General features: G+C 46.1%; 2 protein-coding genes across 6 annotated transcripts in view; both read right to left on the reverse strand.

Moving 5' to 3' along the window:
• HNRNPR (heterogeneous nuclear ribonucleoprotein R) overlaps positions 1–13,107 on the reverse strand; it is a 29,469-nt gene extending 16,362 nt beyond the window's left edge. Inside the window, exons 1-5 of one of the 5 annotated variants that reach the window (XM_086625860.1) lie at positions 13,002–13,107; positions 6,521–6,686; positions 4,029–4,147; positions 3,500–3,607; positions 2,678–2,791 (exon numbers count right to left, since the gene is read on the reverse strand). In XM_086625860.1, coding sequence (XP_086481986.1) covers positions 2,678–2,791; positions 3,500–3,607; positions 4,029–4,147; positions 6,521–6,686; positions 13,002–13,076 — 582 coding nt within the window. In that variant the 5' untranslated portion in view covers positions 13,077–13,107. Of the gene's footprint in view, positions 1–2,677; positions 2,792–3,499; positions 3,608–4,028; positions 4,148–6,520; positions 6,708–13,001 lie in introns of all 5 variants that reach the window. The other 4 variants (XM_086625857.1, XM_086625859.1, XM_086625862.1 and 1 more) reach the window with 4 other exon arrangements.
• Positions 13,108–19,904: 6,797 nt separating this feature from the next.
• ATP5IF1 (ATP synthase inhibitory factor subunit 1) lies at positions 19,905–20,671 on the reverse strand. The gene is made up of 3 exons (XM_086626179.1): positions 20,585–20,671; positions 20,369–20,481; positions 19,905–20,191 (listed from the first exon to the last, which is right to left on the reverse strand). The coding sequence occupies exons 1-3, from the start codon at positions 20,669–20,671 to the stop codon at positions 20,050–20,052; spliced, it is 342 nt and encodes a 113-aa protein (XP_086482305.1). The 3' UTR covers positions 19,905–20,049.
• Positions 20,672–20,812: the final 141 nt, after the last annotated feature.

The following is a 20,812-nucleotide window of genomic DNA, read 5'->3' on the forward strand; positions in this document are numbered from 1 at the left end:
ACAATATTCCAAGTGTTGAAACTACAAAACAGCCTGCTAGGGACTAAAGTCTTGCAGAACAGGTAAGCAGGGAAATACACAGCTTGAGCATTTTCATAACTCAAGTGAAGCTTGCTGACAGCTTGCTAGCAAGATGCATGGGTTCAGGACCTTGAATCTCCCTGTGTGCTTCCTGACTAGACTTTGTCCTTTGAGGGAAGGAGGGGGAAAAAAAAAAACAAAAAAAAACAAAACAAAACGTAAAACCACCATCTTTAAAACCCTTGCAGCCATCCTTCCCTTTAAGGACAGATGGTGTAACAGGAGGTACGAAAAAGCAGAGAAAAACCACAGGAGCCCTACAGGCCCTTTGAGGATCAGCAGTTATGTTTGCAGATGCAATGACACAGCCAGCGTAAGGAGAACACACGCTCCCATAAACGTCTCCAAGAATCAGCATCATATATATATGTGACCTCACTATAAGCAAAATGCTTTACAATGCAACAAGCAGCCCTTAAATTAAATGAACTCAGGTTTAATATCAAATCCTACGGCAATTATTTTCTGCTCCAAGCTTCTGCACAGCTGTAGCTGCTTTGTCTTTATTATAGAATCACGTTCCAAAAAAGTCCAGCTGCTCTTAAAGCCCGCCCACTTGAAAAAACACATCAGGCAGCTTCACCCACACAATCCTTTCAGCAGAACGTTCACTGTGACTATTTGTGAGTGTTTAACAGGCTGAATATCCGTGAGATTATTTACCAACACTATAGTTTTACTGCACAATGTTTGAGTATGTATTGAAAGAGTTACAGCTACAGTTAACATGTAAAGAATCCCACTTTATGTTTTAAAGATAAATTAGTTATGTATCAATATTTACAGTAGAAAAATCTGACAAATCCTGGGGGTAAAAAGTCTACCTAGTATGTACCTTCTCGGAATGAGTAACAGTACTTGGGTATCCTTAGAAACCAGAAGTTTGCCATTACTGGCATCAGTGACAGCTCTGGCATCAACATACCTGAGCTGGCACAAGCTAGGACAGCTTCAGTATTATTGAATTAAGTTTCAAACACAAAACACACTGCCACAATCCAAAGGGATACATCTTGTGGGTTTTCCTATTTTCACCCACAATATTAGAAAAGAGGCATTTATGCTCCTACATAACCAGAACTGTTGAGGACAAGAGCAGTGGTTCTCAAAAGCTTAAGGAAAAACAAAATCAAAACCACCCACTTCATTCTGGGGAAAAAAGTGCCTTGGGCGTCTCCAGTCCCTTGTGTTCAAACATGCTCTGCCTTGTCTACCAAATCGTAAGAACATGTTCAAGCTGATGACTACTAGACAACCCCAGAGCTCAACAGCAAGACCTAAAGACTAAATTTAATAAAGCCTACACCAGTTTCAGCAAGGTGTTCAGCAGGTCAGCCAGTCAAACCAAGCAGCATGTCTAAAGCAGTAATAAGTCTTTAAATCCTACAAAATGCCAGCAATAAATTAATGGTTTCTGTAACTTGTTGGTGGGTTTTGCTACAGCCTCTAATGCTGGTTCGTGGGAAAAGCACTTATGTTCCTATTTTAAGGGAGTTTCCAGAAGTTTGTGAGCTTCAGGAAAAGCGTGAAAACACGCTCCTAATAGTATTAAAGTACAGCCAAATTCACAGCTTTCCTGTGACTTCCTGAAGAGGCTAACCATCATCAGCACAAAATACTTCAGATCAGAGAAGTATTTTCTGTCAGGAATAGAAGAGAATAGTTCCATTGGAAGGGAACTACGGCCACCACCTAGCCCAACTGCCTGACCACTTCTGGGCTGAGCAAGAGCTACAGCCATGTTACTAAGGGCATTGTCCAAATGCCTCAAACACTGACAAAAATGGGGCACCAACCACCTCTCCAGGAAGCCTGTTGCAGTGTTTGACCCCCCTCTTGGTAAAGAAATGCCACCTACTATCAGTGAGGCATGGTGCATTAAATATCACTTTACACCATCACACGATCATCCTGGCAACACCACTAAGCTGGTCAATAACTTCTAAGGCACGTTTCTGAATGCAGAAAGGCAGAAATCCACAAAAGGAAACAAGCTACACGGACTCTTTCAGTGTGGTAGTTTCACTATCAGTCCATAGGAGCATCAGGGATGCTTTCATATAGACTGAAACAAAACCAAATAAACAATTCCTTCATCATTACTAAGCTCAGTTATCCTCTTGGAAACTTTGTGAGTACTTTATACAACACTCAGGTCTTTTTCACTTGTAACACATTGCACAAACCTTGCTACTGTCACTTAAACTCTGTTTCTATTGTGAACAGAGCCAAACACCTCTAAGCCACGCTTTTACATACCTATTTGTGCAACTACTATCTACCTTGGTTGCTTTTTAAGCAATGAACCATAGGCTTTATGGTGGCCCATGAAATCTGACTGTTTAATGATCTATTTTACATTATAGGAAATTATACACAGCCTTTCCTAGTATATTCCACCTGCTTTTCCCCCCAACCTATTATCCTGTCTTTTGCAGAATACTGAGGAATCAGAAAGACTGACTAAGACACACAAATGCTTTCCTCTATCATACTCTAAACTTTCACTTGTAATACGGTTTATTTTCAAGTATTTGGAATTATTGGTTTGCACAAACATACAAAACAACAACCGGATCAGTCTGTATGTACCAACCTCTGTTCCAATACCCGGTTGAACACCAGAGTATACAGTATCTGGAGGAGGGCCCCCATATTTCCTCTGTCCTGTAGTTACATCCAAAGTGTAACCAGTCCTCTCTAGCAAAGCCTGAAAAAAAATTGTCACATTAGTTATAGGGGTGGAGGATGGCGGGTTAAAACATAAAGAATAAAAAAGCATCCTAAGACAAGCATTTCCTTATCAGCTCCTTGTCACATTTGATAACAAAGTACATATGGACAGACAGAACCTACATAAGAAACCTTGTTATTTTGGGGATTAAAAAAACACCACCACAACCAGTAACATTTGCTTTATACTACAAGGTCACTGGAGAGAACTTGTTTTTCTTTTCCCTTATTTTTCATTTTATATGTAGTACCCCAAGAGCTGCAGAACATCAGGCAACTCTTTTCACTCACTCTGTACTTAGGTTTCTGCACAACAGAAGAGTTACTTAAAATACCAATACCTTGTTGAAATGTCCAATCAGTCTCAAAGTAATTTTACGAGTGTGTAAAAGCTCTAATATAAAAGGATAACTAAGACAATTCTTAAATAGATATCAATATTTTCGTAGATCTTACATAACATTAAGTTCCTGCATTTTGTCAACTCTGCGATCAGGAAGATGTGCATTTCAAACAAGGGCTCTCCCTTTTGTATCTCTATCATGCACACATTTCTTTAAAACCAAGTGTGAATACACTTATCCAGGCAGTACTGCTGCTTTTTAAGTGCATCCAAAACTACCTCAGTCTCCGTACAGCTAATTCACCAGCTAGTACACAATAACCAGTAATTTCTAAATGTTACCTTAATTTTTGCTTCATCTGGTCCCTTCGTTGATTCCTGTACTTTGCTGCCTTGTTTCTCTCTTTGCCTGTAGGTCTTCATAACTCCACATAAAAATGCACTTTTGTTCTGCAGATACAATTTACAAAATAATTCAATTGTGCGTATGAAAAGTCCTGGGAATTCACCGAATCTTACACTCCACACTATGAGGTCACTACATCAAGCCAATGCAATAAACAAAACGTCAAAAGAATCCTTTGGAAAAGCATAACAATTCATTGAACAAACTTGTCAGACTGAACAAATCAGTGGATTTCGAGATAGTATTTTTGTTTTATTTATTTCTCAATAGCACACTCATTTTTATTATCTGGGAGCTTTTGCTCCGCACTCCAACACCTACACATTTAAGGCAATTTTTAACTGGCTTGTGATTTGGGTTTGAATACAGCAACATCAACGAATCTCTGAGTTACAACTGTCCTGCCAACAGTGCCAGAAGACTATTTACACTTATGTGCTCACACTCCTGGAGCTCTCACCTTACCTGTACATGCGACAGGTCACTTTCTTTAAACTGCTGTAATACAGAGAGGGCTCCTTCTTCATTAAATTCCCTAAGAGCATCAATTGCTCTTTCATCAAGATCGACATAAGCTACCAACCCTAAAAGTTAAAGATAAAGAAGTTACAGATTTCTATTGAATTTCATATAAACTAAGAACTATGCAGTTTGCTTTTAAAGTCAAAAAGTTATGTTCGATAGCAACAGAATTATACATTTAATATAACTACATATTCCTATACAAGTATATGATAGAACATGAGTATAACAATGAAAAAAGTTAAATTAAAATGTATATACCTAAGCACTAGCTGACATGCAAGATCATACCCCATGTGTAAGTTTCCTAACATTCAGGAACCCAATCTGCTGCATAAAAGCAGTATCACACACCAGGGTTTGAACCAGTGAACTCTGGCTCACTTCTAATAATTTGGATTTGTTTGTCTTTCCTGTGAAGTTTCATGCTTCCTTCTCTGGAATAGAGCAGTTTTAGAGCGAGCTGACATGTGAACATCACAGGTATCCTACTGCTAGTGAAAAAGGAGCTACCTCACTGACCATCAAATACTTAGGAAGCTCTACCCCACAAAATATTAGGAAGTAGAATGGTTTGTTCACTCCTTCTTCCAACTTCAAAAGCCAAAATCAGTGGACTTTCCTCTATGTATAAATATTTTTTTTCTTTTTTACTCATTTTGTTGCTCTATGCAGTTCAAGAGCCAGAATTCAAAACGGCATTATTTCGAGCCGTGCTATGTACCCGAAAAAGCTAATGTTAATTTTACAGGTACAGACTCCCCCAAGAAACACTGGACCAGTTCTGAAGCATTTTTTAAGGATCTTTGCAGGTTCGTTCTTTCCTTTTGCAATGCACTTGCAGAAGCTGTGGAGCATGAGGAGTACCGACTAAGATATGCCTTTTTTAAACTACACAGCGAAGTTTCGGACAAATACCAAGAACTCCACACACTTTGCAACAGCTTGATCTCCAAAATACACAGATTGTTTAACTGCTACTTGATTTCAAAAACGCACAGTAGTGCCAAGCCCAAGGACTACATTTCAGAAGTGATCCTGCATATTGGAAGGCACCTGTATCTTTTGTTTAAAACCTCAGCGGATTAAAAACCCCAAAGTTCAACCCCAAATTTAGCTTGGGTGTCAAAAGTAGTTTGCTTCACTGACAAACCCCTGCACAATGCGAACATCTTCAGTGGCATTAAGGAAGTGTGAATAAATGACTTGAGGTTACTCATGCAGTGGAATTACACTAGGTAGGCAGCTTCTGGGCTGAAAAGCTTTTAAATCCCTTGAGAACTCCTCACAACACAGCCTGACTGCACCACGTGTTAGAGCCCCACAAGTTCCTCTGCCCAGGCACTGGCACCTTCTCTCCACCAGCACGTGCACGTCAGCGTGACCCGCAGTTAGGAAGTGCGTGTCTGAAGCCAATAAAAGCTCGGAAAGGCTTGACGGAAGCTCACTGCGAATGACTTCCAAATACATCATCCACGGGAGCCCGAGTATCACACTGAGATTGGAAGGTATTGGTTTGGAACTGCCTCGGCTTCATCAGTGGGATTTTGACTCTTTTCAACAAAAACTGTCATCTTGCCACCAAGGCATTCAAGATCAGTGTATAGAGCATTTCTACTGTTTCTCGTAAAGCTGGCCACAGAACACACTCTAAGAGGAAAAGGGAAACTCTGGCTATAGGACAAAATAGGAAGGGAGTTACAAAAATAAAATAGAAATACCTTTGTATATAAAGAAACCTCCCCAGAAGTTGCAGAGACCACTTGCCACTTTCTCTGCCCATGGCAGGGGGGTTGGAACTAGATGATCTTTAAGATCCCTTCCAACCCAAACCATTCTATGATTCTATGATTCTACCAGCAAGGCATTACTCGATTTGCTAGATAGCTTAGTCCTCAACTTTTGTTGAAAAGCAGTTAGTGTCAAACTGAACATTTCGGTGTGATAACCAACATGGATTAAACTGTCCACTCAGAACTAGAGAGAACAAAAAATCCAGAGGCAGACTCAATTCAAATGTAGTCCCAGGCAAGACAAGCTAGTTGCTTCCCTCACTAAGTCATCTATCCAGCCTTTGAGTGTTTAAGAATCACTGTGAGGAGTTGACAGTAGAAAAGTAAAAGCAAAATGATGAATTGGATTGAAGGAAAAAAAACATGTACAGTTTAGTATGCTCAAACATACATCTCCATTTCACATCTAGGAAACTAGTACTCTGTGTCCTGAAGCAACTAAGATATCACATACAACACTACGGATGTGTCAAGTAATTAGTCAATGTCAAACCCAATTTGCCTTTAGGGAAGTCAAAGTAGCAAAACATTCAGAGCTACACAGATCAAAAACAGTAATTTTTAAACCTTAATCTATAAAAATTTGAAAATGGTATGCCCTCACTTTCATAACCAATCAGAAACAAGAAATGCATATTATACCTGTCTGAAATATTTCATCAAGTCTCTCTGCCACCTTCTGTGGGAGGCCTGCCTCTATCAGTGTCTTGTAGTGCTCTGTGTGAGTTACACTGGAAGTATCCATTGGTTCTTCCTCTTCTTTTAACTGTACCGCATTACCATTCACCTGATTAGCCATTTTATTATGCTGCTGGAAAAAATTCAGGAGCTACATTACAATAAGCCAGAAATAACTAGTTTGTAGGACAATGCACGATTTATCTAAACTAATTTGTATACATGCTGCAAATGACCTATATCAAAGTTTGATTTAATATTTTTTGGATGCAGCTCACCTAAGTTTCAAAAGAAAGCACAACCCTTAATACTATGGAAAATGTACATGGAAGAATTTACATAACTTTTTTTTTTTAAATGTACTTCATGTACATAATGATGTCTAAACTTTATCTGCTGATTGTCAGTGAGTTAATTGGTTACCATAGCAGCTAGAATGTACTGGGATACGATAATAACATCCTTCAATGAAGAATCAGAAAAGCTAGTGCTATTTGCATTTCCCATTCCTCTACTTTTAAAACAATTGTTTAAAATTTAGTGAACACACAACCCTGCAGGGTAGCTTAATGCAGAAAAATGCCAATACTTGTTTGCTAATTTTCACTTTCTCCGCTTGTTGCCATGTCTTCCTTCAAACCCAACGTGCTGCACAGGACTGGACAAACACTTGCTCATGACACTGTCAGAACTCAGTAAGATAGAAAAATTGCACTCTAATGACGTTACAATTCGAATCTGCTACTGAACTGTTTCCATGCTTTCAGCTTCACTCAAACAGGAGCTCTACAAATAGCAGCTACTCTTTTATAACACGTAACTTACTGGTTTAAAAGGAAGCCATGACTGCAGCATCTTCAGTTCTTACATTAATGAAAAGACTTGCTTTCAGAATTAATAAACTGATTCCAAATATGTGCACTGAAAAATGCACAACTATCTTCTCAGACAACTCCAGTGGGCTTTGCCCAATTCAGTAAAAACAGTTTCGAATGCTCAATTAGCCAGCCAGCTGATATTTAGCGCTCTCAAATAAAAAGGCTGACAAGAGAAATTCAACTACCCAGCAGAGAACATCAGGGTGATCAGCTGTTGAGTTCAGATAAGAAATGAGCCTGGGGCTTTAGAAGACAGGGAAGAAGTCCATCGGCAGAGAAACGATACCCAGCGAGACATACGCAGCATGGTTGGAGCAATGCAATTAATACTGGAATATAGGTATGAAGATGGTTCAAGAACAGGTTTTTTAAAATGCTGAAGCCTTGAGCTATTCACTAAGCTGCAAAACAAGTCTCCAAACATAACCACACCTCTAACAGCCACTTGTATCCCCATCCCTTCTAACTACAGCTCATGAACTTCTGGGAAGATATCCTATGAAGATTTGCAAGCTTAAGCAAGGAAAAAAAACACACCATTTTTCTTCTGACAGAAAAGTAATTATTTTACTAAAGCTGTCTTGACTTGAAGGGCAATTTTAGAGAGATGTAACATGGCCTCACATTGTTTCTCTGTCAGATGCCACTTCTTTATGCAATTAGTGAGGAAAAGAAAGGAAGTTTTCTGTAGCTACATACCACATATATATATACACACGCACACATTCTGTTACCTGACACAGAGAAATTGCTTTCTAACCAATTCAGTTTATTTAAAAGCCACCGTGACTATAGCCTGATTACAGAAGCAAAAAATTGTTGCCCGAAGACTACAATAATGCTTACCTACCACTACAGGTATTAACTGAACTCTTGAAACACTAACCAAACATGAAGCTTTTATAGGTTACAAAAGCAATGGCACACAAAAATCAGCCAGATGTCTGCTTGCTAGACAGCCTCTGCGAGATCTCAAATTTGGAACAGCGCAGGGCAGAGGGAGCTAGTAAAACTGGAAGTGCTTCAGGGGCAGTGTCATTCTAAATCCATCTTCTCAAAAACGGGTAGGATGATACACACAAAAAACACGGAGAGGGTTGGTTCTTTTTGTTTTCATCTTTTTACTGCCTTACAAAATCACTTACACGTATATTGTCTTCTCTACACACACCAAAAGCCCCGCCAAGAACTGCGATGCTAAGCCAATACACAAGTAAGAAAAGTTATTTGAAACAATCGCAAGTACCTTCTAAACTTCCATGACTGGTTTATGCTGACACTCCTGGACATTATTTTTCTGTGAACCCAGACTAGCTTTCAATGTCACATCCCCAGAAGCCTGGCACTGTTCTCAACGTTGCCTATAACCAAACCAAAGGCTGACAGCTATTCTGTGTCCAGGCAGAAACACCTCCCCTGCAGCTCAAGACTCCAACTTCTGACAGGCACGATCTGCAGCCTAACAGCAGGAAAAGATACCCACCTTCGTCACAAACACGCATCAGTGCACGGAGCAATATCTAACCCCAAGTACCAGGTGACGACACAGCCCCAGAGCTGATCAAATGCGTATTTAAGTAGGCTTTCAGGCAACGTAAAGGAAGCCTCAGCATTTTAAGTCACTAGCTGTATGGGTTACTTTTGCTTCAGAACTAGTATCCGCAGAAAGAGCTGAAGTCAATGCAGTGCACGTTCACCAGCCATAAAAGTTCTGTTTGGGTTATTTTGGTAAATTTGGTAAATTTTGTAAATTTTAGTTATTTCCTGTCACATAAACTTCATTTAAAAGACTTTTCTTAAAGAAGTTTACTCTGGAAAATTTTGAAGTGACATAGCTGTCAGAACACTCATGTCCCAATAGCATCTAGAAGAAATACAATTCTTTTCACAGTTAGAGTAAGAGATTCCCTGCTGGCTTTGCAAACTTGGCCTAAAATCTGACATTAGACCAACTTTTCTTCCTGAAGGATCACCAACAAGTACAATTACATCTCTTCCAATCCCAAATCTGCACTCTGAGTTCAGCAGAGATACAGGGGTGAACATCTTAAGTGAAAGAGATCATTTAGCTTCTCCCTCTAGATAACATCGGCGAGATGTAACTGGCAAGAAAAACATTTTTAACTTGATTTTTATCAGTAAGGAAAACATACAATAATTTTATTAACGTTTTTGTTCTCCTCTAAAAAGGTATTAGAGCCATATTAAGGCAAAAGAGGAGCGATATCTCTATCTGCATGCACAGTGTGCCCATGTGACCCAGGTCAGGCTACGCCACAGCGAAGAGCACCCACACGCACTCAGGAGATTTTCACCTGCATTAAGGAACTCAAACTTCTAGAAAAGAGGGAAACTGAATCAAAAAGATTTGAAGTGAGAATTATCAGTAAAGGACTATGCATATCAGTATGTGTGGGACATGTATTTGTTTAAAAACCACGCAGGGATGGCTGAATTTAAAACAGCACGCACCAAAAGGTGCTCAGCAAAGGAGCAGCAGCAGCAATAAATACACACGGGGGCAACTCTGCCCAGCCGAGGAGAGTTTCATGGGTGCTGAGATGCCACCTGCCTTCACCACCTTCGACCGCGTGTGCAAGCAAGGGGAGGCCTGTCTCGTTTCAGACTTCACACTCTTGCTGCCAACAATGTTTTGCTGAAGACTACGAGTGCTTCATGATATAAAATGGTTTTAGCCACCCACAATCTTTCACCTAGAATTACTGCACCTCAAAAGAGTAATTTTTCAAGTGACTAGTCCCTTTTTAAGCTCTAATCACACGACAAACAGGGGGTTAAATCTACAGGTGCTTCTAAATTACCCAGAAACAGCCTTCTTTTTCATGCTTAGCAACTCGAATTTTCCTAGGGAAAGAAAAAAAAAATCAAACACACATTTGGGTCTGATAGCATATGGCATCTTGAAAAGAGAAACTTGATCTCAGCTTCAATCCGACAATCGCCGATTAAACAGCCATGATGTTACTATTCTCTGTATCTTATTCCGTGCCTTTAACAGAGGTTGCCACCCACAGACTATCTAAGTATAACTCCATCCAATTAATTATAAATTCACAGTCTAGTTAACTCAAAACATGCTTAGGAACAGCTGAAATGAGCAGGAATGGCAATTTCTGGCAAAGGGACACCTCCTCAAACTACCATAACCAACCTCCCTGTGATTATCCATCAATGCTGTGTTCAGCTACGTAACTTCTGATTTCACGAGGAACTACACTGTTTAGCTCAGGTGCACAGGAAGCACAACTAATTCATCCATTAAAAACTCTGCACCAAAGCCATTCAACTTGCTACTTGTCCTTTTATTATGTTACTCGTGTCAAGCATTTAAGTTATACCACATGAAAAACAGTACTGAGGGGAAGGTTTCTTGGGTTTTTTCGTTTTGATTTTTCTGTTTGGTTGTTTTTGATTGGTTGGGTTTTTTTAATGAACTACAAGAAGACAGGCGTAGTCCCTATAAACTTATGCCTTACACTTCAAGAAGGTTCTTGTCTAAACAGGAAGATAAGAAATACATGAGTGAGGGGAAGATCAGAACTAACATTAAGACTGAAGGTTTATTAAAGCCTCACTTGCTCACAAACACAGCTGACAAATCCCTTTATTTTTTACATGAAGGCTATAATAGCCATTTCTTTTGTACCACGGCTTGCTCAAACACAGAAAGTACATTTTAAGAGCTTAATCATGATATACTGTTTATTAGCATGAATTACAAGACTTCTTTCAAAGTTAACACGCCTCGAAGACCTTTACACATCAGTCAAGCTCCCATACCAGCATTTCAGTGGCAGACTACCTTTCCAGCAAAGCACAGTGAGCACGCTCACCCCTCCAGCACAGTTCTCAGCCTTTCCCACTCCAGAACCCCATGAAATGAAAAAATCTGAGAACCTTCGTCACGATGCTAAGCAAGAGACTAGCACAGCCTGGATAGAAACTATGCTTCAGTATCTACATGAATATAATCGAGAGATGACTTTAGCACCACGGGTTAGCAAGGTGCACACCTTAAAATACAGCACCAACTGCATCAGCAGCTGCTACGTTCTGCTAACCTGAACTATAAAGCCTGCACACACTCATCTCTAACTCAGTTGGCCATTCACAGCTCATCTGCTTGTCTGGGTTGTACAGAACAACACGCATGGCACTCCAGTTCAAAGCAACACTCCAGCAAAAACGAGGTTTGTCCTGACAAATTCATCCTCAAAGTGTTTTTCAGATCTTTGCCTAAGAAAGCAGTACTGTTTTGTTGGGTTTTTTCACAAAATTAGTAAGCTGAGTGTTAGCAGAAGGCTCAAATATTATTCCAACAGTGTTCACACCTAAACAGAAAAACCGAGAGATAAAGATATTAAGTACGCATGGGAAATACAGTATCTAGGACATAAAATCATCAAGCGGACTCCGCTAGTTTGCAAACACCACAGTTTGCATATGTTAAAAAAATTACACTGCAAGATGTAGAATTCTGGTTGGATTACCCTAACTTTTAGAAGACTGTATAACACCGATGTTTTTACATAAGTATAATCTCAAAGGGAATAAAAAAGAAAAAAAAAAAAAGGAAGAAAACAGCTTCACGAGCATTAACATCCTCTGCAGCACAAACTGCTGGCACGATCCTTTAGTGTAGTATGCAGGGGAAAGGGAATTCGAGCAACTTTTCAAGAAGAGCAGTCCAGCATAGCGTGAGTACATAATTAGCCACATGGAAAAACGGACAGGTAACAAGGCTGCTAAGATCCAGTAACCTGAGTCTCATTTAAAAAGATACACTAATAATGACATATTTAAGCAAACTTCTAAAGATTTAGTAAACGCCTATGGTAAAAGATGGTTAAAAAAAAAAAAAAGTCTTAGCAACAAAACTGCGGACAATTTCTCCTTGGAGCATTTGACAAGCGTTACTCTCTCGACCGAAGTGGTACGCGCGAACTCGAGCCCCGAGCGGGTGCAGCGCGCCTTCCCTCCGGCTGCGGCACAACACACGCTACGCGAGAGCTGCCACAGCGCTGCGTTTTCTGCCGAAAGCTTCCCCCGGTCCCCGGGGCCCCCGCCGCGCGGGGCACGCTGCCCGAGCCGCTGCGGTGTCACAGCTGCGCGGCGCCGGCAGAGGATCGGGAAGGGACGCGACTCCCCGCGCCGCGGCTCCCTGCCGCACCCGCACGCCCGGGCGGAGCGGGGCGGCCTGAGCCCGCGGCCGCGCCGCCCTCCCCATGCACGGCCCGCGCCGCCCCGGCCAGGCCGCAGGGCCCGCCCCCGGGCCGCTCCCCGCCGCCAGCTCCCGCGCGCGGCCCGCCCGCCCCGCCGCGGCCCGCGGAGCCCCACACGCCGCGGCGGCACCGAGCGGCGCGCGCGCCCCGCCGCCCTCCGCCGCGCGAGCGCCCCGGGCCCGCCGCCGCCGCCGGGCCTACCCGGAGCCCCGCGGCCGCCCGCCCCGCCGCGAGGCCTGCGCGGGAGCCCCGGCCGCCGGCCGCGGAGCGCCTCCACCACGCGCGGCGGCCCCCCTGCGCTCCCGGCGCCCCCCGGGGACTCACCGGAGCGGGGCCTGCGCGGCGCAGCTCGGGCCCAAGCAGCGACGGCAAATGGCGCGCGCTCCTCCTTCTCCTCATGGACGGCGGCGCGACCCCGGCAACACGCGGGGTTTCCCGGAACTGTTTCCAGGGACCACTGCTTCGCCCACTCAGGAGCTCGCGCTCTGGACGAGCAACCGCCGCCACCTATGAGACGTGAAAGGCGGGACGCGCCCGTCCTCCCAGAGACCAATGAGAGGCGGACGCTCTAACCAATCACGGAGCGCCTTCCACCCGGCGCGCCGGTAGGGCCGGCGCGGGGGGGATTTAAAGGGGCAGCGCCGCCCGCGGCCGCTGAACAAAGGGAGCGTGCGGGGCCGCGCCGGCCCCTCCTCGTCTGCGCGGCGCGAGGGCGGCAGCGGCGGCGCCTCCGCCGGGGGGAGCGGCTCCGGTTCCGCTGCTCGGGGCAGCTCCGAGCTGGGGGCGGCGCCCGGCAGGGTCAGCCCCGGCCCAGGGGGTGGGCGGCGGGTGGGGCCGCCGCTCGGCAGTGCTGCCCTGCCCGGGCGCGCCAGCGCTCCGGTCCCGCGGGCGCGGCGCCGGCCGGGGGGCTCTGCAGTCTGGGCCGAATTAATCTGTAATCAGCCTGCGATTAAGCCTCGTTTGCCGGCTTACCGGATTTGCTCGATCAGGCGCTCGGCGAGCGCAGGCTCGATGCAATAAATAACGTGGGTCCGGGGGAGATCCGCGATGGTGTCGCGCTGCCTTCGCCGCCTGGTCCCGCTGTGGCAGAACGGGAGGTGAACGCGTGCGTGGCTGGGCCAAGGCGAGTCCCACTGCTCGAGTGAATCCAGGGAATCTCTGTGCGTGCGGGAACGTATCTGTGGCCATGGGAACTCCCCAGTCCCGTAAAGAGAGAAAAGCACCGCTGACGTATCCTCAAAGAAGGTCCTTCTCGGGATTTAACTACAAATGACTCTCCTGGAAGCTGCGTGCATCTGCACAGGGTATTAAGTATGTATTTTCCATCACCGTTAATGTGGAGCATGGGTAAAAACTGTACGTTACCTGACGTAAATAAAAGAAGCTTTTTGGTCCAGAAGTTGGTGGCAAACTCGTGCGGGAATCGGAGGTGCTCGGTCTGCCTCGCTGAACCCGTCCGGCAGCAGACACACTGCTGCTCCGGTGCAACCTGCGCTGCCTCTGCGGCTGCCCTCTGCAGCAGTGACAGCTCTTCTTTGCTGAACGTAGGGTCTGCCGTGGTGTAAAGATGGAAGGAGGTGTGACTGTTCATTGCCTTACCTGCTCGAGTGCCCCGCGGCAGTTTATCTTACTGGGAGTTAAGCATGATCGGTTTAAGGAGCTCTCACAGCACAGCAGCTGAGAGGAGCTGAGGGATCTGAGTGAGCATCTGTCCGTGTAGTAGTGCTTAATAAATGTCCTGCAAAGCTCTCAAGTGTTTTGTAATGCAATACTCAGGAGTGAAATACAGAGTATACGGACATACCTGCTGTCAGCTAACAACTGAACAGGATGAGACCATACCAAAATGGGCATTGAGTCATGTACACTCCGGACAGTGCAGGATTTTCGGTTGTTGAGCACTACCAGATCTTACAGCAGTTAGATTCCTTACTAATTGCCAAACTAAAAGCCTGGCTTTATTTATCGGTGAGGAGCTTTCTGAAAGCCCCTCATTTTCCATTACCCCTAAAGCAAGGAAATGCTCAGGAAAATCTCTGCCTACAGAGGCCATTGTGCTGTTATTACCAAGGTTTTTTTTGCACATGCATTTATTTTAGCTTGCACAGAGCCAGTGTATTTGATTTTGGAAAACATACGTATATGCTTTGTCTTTGTCCTACCTGATTCCCCTTGTCTGCTCGGGAGTGGGAAGGAACAGCATGACAAAAAGGCCCAAAGACTGGTCAACTTGGATATTTTGCACTGAAACCACCTTGCTAAAGATTTTGGATGTATCACTTTCCTTTCTTGTCACTTCTGTCCCCACCCCTCAGCCAAGGACCCTTGGCAATTCCCGTCATACTTGTGCAGGATGCAGCACAAACTAAGCCCCTTGGAAGAAGCTTTAGTTTGCTGCAGTGATAACCACCAGCTCACTTTTAGCTGAAAAAGTGCCCTTTTCCTGCTTCTGCAGTGGCCAAGTGGGGTTGTGCTGTGGTCTACAGGAGCAAGGTACCGACAGAGGATCTGGGAGCAAGGAATGATATGCATCTCATTGAAATGTAAAGGCCACTCCAAGAAGTGAAGCTTTTTCTTCCTGAATCTGTGTTGTAGGTGGCTGTTGAGAGCAGGGTGTTGTGAACGGGGTCAGTCCCACCCCGAGGAACAATCGAAGAACCGGGATGCACCAGTGCTGGCAGGGAAGAGAGAAGAATCTGTTCCTTTGTGTACCCCTGTGCCTGCGGGACGGAGGCGGGGGGCTGTTCATGCCATCAGTCATTCCAGACCAATTGAGAAAAACCCAGAACAGCAAGCCCCGCTATGGCCTGTTACCAAGTTAAGCACCATCCTTGCGGCCTTACCAGCCTCAAACAGCTGGCAGTTTGTAGCTGCTGATTTCCAAAAGATGGCCCTGTCCTCCAGGTTGCACTGGACTGAGGGAGAGTTCTGGGAAGGGCTCCAGACAGCTCGTACCTTCTTAACCCCGCAGTGATCACGTCGGGTCTGAGGTGTGATCTTGTTCTACTCCTGCTCTGAACTGGAGTCCTACAGCAAAGCGCAGGCACTGAAGCAGCCGCAGCCCATGGCTGCATCTCTCCATCTACAGACCCTGAGGTGGGTGACCGAACCCCAGGTAAGCTGCTTGCTCCTGGTCACACAAGTGCTCACACCCCTTGTCAGAAGCCCTACAGTATGTGCATCAGTGCGCTCCAGAATCCCATACCCTGTTGGTGAAACGTTCATCAGACTGAATGCAATCATCTTAAATCATCTCTGCCTTCTTGTAGCTGAAACATTCCTGGTGAGGGGTCTGTCTGTAACTCATACTTGGACATCTTTCACTTTTACCTGTCTCTTGACATTTTTCATCATAAGCACTTTTAAAAGAGGTGCAGAAAAAACACATTACAAGCCTCCAAGCAGGTGCTATTGCCATATTGCACCCCACTTGGAAGAAGAACCTTAGTAAAGCACCCTGGATCCAGTACACTCACCTGTGGTGGGTTACCACTGTAGCATAAGAATCAGTAACCAGCAACATACACCTGTGTCGTTAGGTAACTTTTTGCAGAGACTGACAGTTCAAAGTTCAATAGGAAAAAAAAAAAAGACTTCTGAAGAGATGCACTGATGATGAAACTACACAAAACAAGATGACTTGACAGCTCCCTTGCGAAAAGGCAGAGGTCCCCCTGGAATATTTACCTTGAGCCACCTTTGCTATTGATCAGTCACTACACAAACTCATTGTTCTTACCAACGCCAGGGAAGAGGGAAAGACATTTCTGCAATTGAATCTGCATAGAAAAGGTTTTAATGAGTATGAAAATCTGTGCAAGGAAGGGGACTGGCCAGGACTGTGGTGCTGGGAGCTCTTGTAGGAGCTCAGTTGCTCACAGAATTGTCCCTGGTAAACAGTTGGTACAAGAGGTGGGGTGGGTGAGGTGCTTGTGATTTCTAGAGACAAATTCAGGAGAGGGGTCTTTTGCTAGGCAGAGATATTTGCACTGCCAAGGAAATGAGGCAGTGCTCATTAACTAGGAATGGCCAGAGTGTCACTGGCATTAAACTAAGGAAAATTGATTTCAGGGAGATTTAGGTTACTGGAGCTCCCTGGAAGAGGAGGTCAGTGGGTAGAATGCAGCAGAGAAGCCTCATCATGAAGACAAATTGAGCAGATGCTACCCGAAGCATTAAGGTTCACAGTCACGTGGAATTCCTGGTGGGAGGATGGCTACAAAATCTATTGTCATGCCAGCTGGATAAAAATAGAGACCTTTCTAGTCTAGCAAAGGTAATTTCAAGAGACAGGAGAAGACTGCTCCCGCCACACCCCCCCCCCTCTCCTCAATACTTCTTGCATTTACCTGGTGGTGATTTTGGCACTTTTAAACTCCACAAGCCATTCAACTTGCTAAGCTAGCAAAAGATTCATTGGACCCAGAACAAAAATACAGGCTAGTGAGTGTCCTGATTTTGGCTGGGACAGAGTTAATTTTCTTCCAAGTAGCTGGTATAGTGCTGTGTTTCTGATCTAGTATGAGAATAATGTTGATAGCACACTGATGTTTTGGTTGTTGCTAAGTAGTGCTTATCCTAAGTCAAGGACTTTCAGCTTCCCCTGCTCTGCGGACTGAGGAGGCGCACAAGAAGCTGGGAGGAAGCATAGCCAGGACAGCTGACCCAAACTGGCCAAAGGGGTATTCCATTCCATAGGACGTCACGCCCAGTATATAAACTGGCGGAGTTGGCTCGGGGTGTGTGTGGGATCACTGCTCAGGGACAGGCTGGGCATCGGTATCAGTCAGCAGATGGTGAGAAGTGCACTGTGCATCGCTCATTTTGTATCTTCTGTTATTATAATTATTGTTATTCTTGTTACTATTATTTTCTCTTCCTTTGCTGTGTTGTTAAACTGTCTTTATCTCAACCCACAAGTTTTGCTTTTTTCCGATTCTTCTCCGTGTCTCACTGAGCCAGTTGGAGCGAGCAAGCGGCTGTGTGGTGTGTAGCTGCCTGCCAAGTGAAACCACATCGGGGAGATAACAGACTGGGTGACTCCCCAGGAGCCCAACACACCCAGGACAGTGAAAGGGAGGAGAAGTGGTGGAAGCGGGAGGGAGACTGTCTGCTTTACACAGCAGCATCATTAATCTGTTCAGCTTCTCCAGCAGCCACAGTCTGTGAGCAGGGCTTTGCAACCACCATCCGCCAGCCAAACCACTGCTGAAGGGCCTCCTGTCCCCAGGAGATCCTGCTCAGTCGAGATCGACACCTGCCTGCCCTCACTGCGTGTACTTGCATCACCATAACCTGGCAGAAGGTCAGGGTGACTGCAAAGTGGTGAATTAACTTGGCTTTCCTCTGCAGAAAATGGGTTTATGAACACGTGGTAAGGGACCCAGCGAGTTCACCAGCGTAGGAGCCCCTCCGAGACTTGTGCCCAGTTGAAACGTGAGGAGAGAGAGACGTGTTTCAGTGAGCACTGGTGGGCAAGCAGGCTCTCCGCTGTGCAGCAAGACCCTGTGCCACACACCTGAGCTCTGGGGCACGTCAGAGAGTTTGGAACACCTCTCCTGGCAGCATGACAGATGATAGTGGTCCAGATCACAACAGTCCCTCAGAGGCTCACAGCAAATCCTCTCTCCCTTACAGGCTCCTGGGCAGAGGCTCTGTAAGCTCTGCTTACATGGCGTAGTTAAGATTTCAGCTTAAATGAATTTAAGCCTTCATCTGTTCCCTTCAGAATATAAAGCTGTCCTAATATTTATTTCAGCTATTCCGTAGTCCACCCTAGCTGTGATGCCAAGAAATTGGTCTTCAATAGGAACATCTCGCTAGTGATTCCACAGCTTTTGGGGGAAGCCAATCAGCTGACAGATAAAATAGGAAAAAGATTTTTAAATGGGTGAAAACTAAACAGATCAGTAGTCTATTGCTTTTCATGACACAGTTCTTTCCACGAGGTTTCGTATTCCCAGGGCAGTGGGGAGATATTAATCTTTTTGGCTGAAGTTAATGATGAGCCCCAATTAGAAAGAACGCACCCCACAGGCAGCTCTACACAACTCCCTGCAACACCATCTGCCGCAGACCCGGGCTCAGCCTCTTCCACGACTGATCACACGGATGGCATTTCCCTTAAACAAGAGTTTTTAAGGGCATGGAGTCTTCGTAAGCGAGAGAGCACTGTCATTTACTCCGAAGACAAGATGTCCCCACTAGCTGCAATGTTCCTCAGGTGAAAGAGAGCGGTGCAAGGGGAGAGAAGCTGACTGGGAATGCGTGAGGTAACAGCAGAGAAACTGGGACCCCTTGGCCAGCCAGTCGCACCCCTGTCAAAGCACTTTACACCAAAGGCTCCGGCGTTTCAGGCAGGGCAGCACCAGCCACTTGCTCCCTCAGTCCAGCTTCACTGCAGCACTTTGCAGTGTAACACAACCTTCTGGGATGCAGCGTGGCTTTTCCCAGTGAAATCAGAAACTAGGTCTGTGCAGGCAGACTCGCGGACACGGCGGGCAGGTGCGGAAGGAAAGGCTGTTTTCTCACCTGCCCCTTCTCATTACGTAAAACCCCCTCGTCAGGGCTTAGAGCAGCGAGGCCACTCTGTGTCAGCAGGTCACTTGCCGTGTGTTTTACAATGGATTTCTTGTTTTGAAATCGCAAAAGTGACTGAACCTGCATAAAATAAATCTTAATTCATGCTCCTTTGGAAATTGGCTTACATAAGGAACATCGAGAATTAGAGACAGACAAAACCCCTATCACTGGGCAATGAAAGTCTTTGCAGAAAATAACGTTCGTACGGAACGCAGGATCTCAGCTGTCTCATTCCATGAACTTGCCACTACCACAAGTGGAATCAGCATGACTCAGAAATTCTTCTCTCTCAGTTTATGGCACTAACACCAAGTGTGACAAAGTAACCTTATTTTTCATAGATACTCTGCTGAATGCAACGAGCCATTTAACCCCCTACACCACAGCAACAGTTTTCCTGAGACAAAGTTATTTCTGTGCGAAGGGTCTCTACACAGGTACCGTTTTTTCCCCAACTTTTCTTGCACCTTTAACCATACCAGCATACGAAGTACAAATGTCCATTTCTTTCAAATGGACCTAAAGAAATAGTGAAGTTCTGTACAGGACTGCCTACTCAAGAGTATATCCTTATTTTGGCAGAAGGATGAATTTTAAAACCAGACAGTGGATTTTTTTTTTTCATTAAAGTTACCGAGCAGAAAAGAGAGTCTGAGTAGTTTATTTGACATTGTTGGAGACCACAGTATAATTGGACGCATTTGGATTACGTTGGCCAAAGCACACAGTCTTCAGCGCTGCTTTACACCACAATCAGTATCGGCCATGTACATTCAGCACCGGCAGCGGCTTAATCATCGTCTTTAAGCTTCTTGATTTTGTACTTGTGACGCTCGATCTCCTTCTGCAGCCGCTCTATCTCCTTCTTGTGGTGATCGATCTCTTCCTCGTGGTGTTTCCGTAGGGCAGAGAGCTGCTCCCTCTCCTTCTCCCTGCAAGGAAGCACGGCACAGCGTGCGGCACCCGCGGCCTCCTCCAGCGCGGAGCCGGGGGTTTGCGCGGAGGGAGGCCCGGCGGCGGGCGGATGCCCGGGCCAGGCCGCCGTGCCGGGCCCCGCGGCGGTCACCGAGCGCGGGGGGAGCCGCCCGCGCCCCGCCGCCCGCGCTCACCTGAAGTAGCGCTCCTCCTCGGCCGCCTGCTTCTTCCCGAAGGCGCCGCCGGCCTCGCGGATGGCGCCGCCGCCGCCGCCGCCCTTGCCGGCGCCTTTGCCCAGCTCGCCCAGCTGCGGGGAGAGACGGCGGTCAGCGGGGAAGGGACACATGGACAGACGGACACATGGGCGGATCGCGCGGATCGCCCGGCCCGGCCCGGCCCCCCGCACCCACCTGGTCGGCGCCCGAGCCCGAGCCCCAGCGCTGCTGCTGCAGCAGGAGGGCCCCGCGCAACCCGCCCCGCGCCGCCGCCGCCGCCATCGCTGCCCTTGGAGCGCCGCGCGGACACCCGCCCCGGGGCGGGGCTGCGCTGCGCGCGCCTGTCGCGTCACCGCCGCGGCACCGTCCGCGCATGCGCAACCTCCGCGCCCACCCCCGGGCGGCGGGGGGAAGGGGGGCGGC

The sequence above is a fragment of the Tauraco erythrolophus genome, chromosome 24 (assembly GCF_009769465.1).
Source record: "Tauraco erythrolophus isolate bTauEry1 chromosome 24, bTauEry1.pri, whole genome shotgun sequence".
In the NCBI taxonomy this organism is placed as follows: domain Eukaryota; kingdom Metazoa; phylum Chordata; class Aves; order Musophagiformes; family Musophagidae; genus Tauraco; species Tauraco erythrolophus.

What these genes read in the sequence shown, in the direction of transcription:
- ATP5IF1 (XM_086626179.1), bottom strand. Translation starts at nt 20,671, where the DNA reads ATGGCGGCGGCGGCGGCGCGGGGCGGGTTGCGCGGGGCCCTCCTGCTG. An exon ending in CGGGCTCGGGCGCCGACCAG is followed by an intron (nt 20,482 to 20,584) that starts GTGGGTGCGGGG and finishes CTCTCCCCGCAG; the next exon opens with CTGGGCGAGCTGGGCAAAGG. An exon ending in GAGGAGGAGCGCTACTTCAG is followed by an intron (nt 20,192 to 20,368) that starts GTGAGCGCGGGC and finishes GCTTCCTTGCAG; the next exon opens with GGAGAAGGAGAGGGAGCAGC.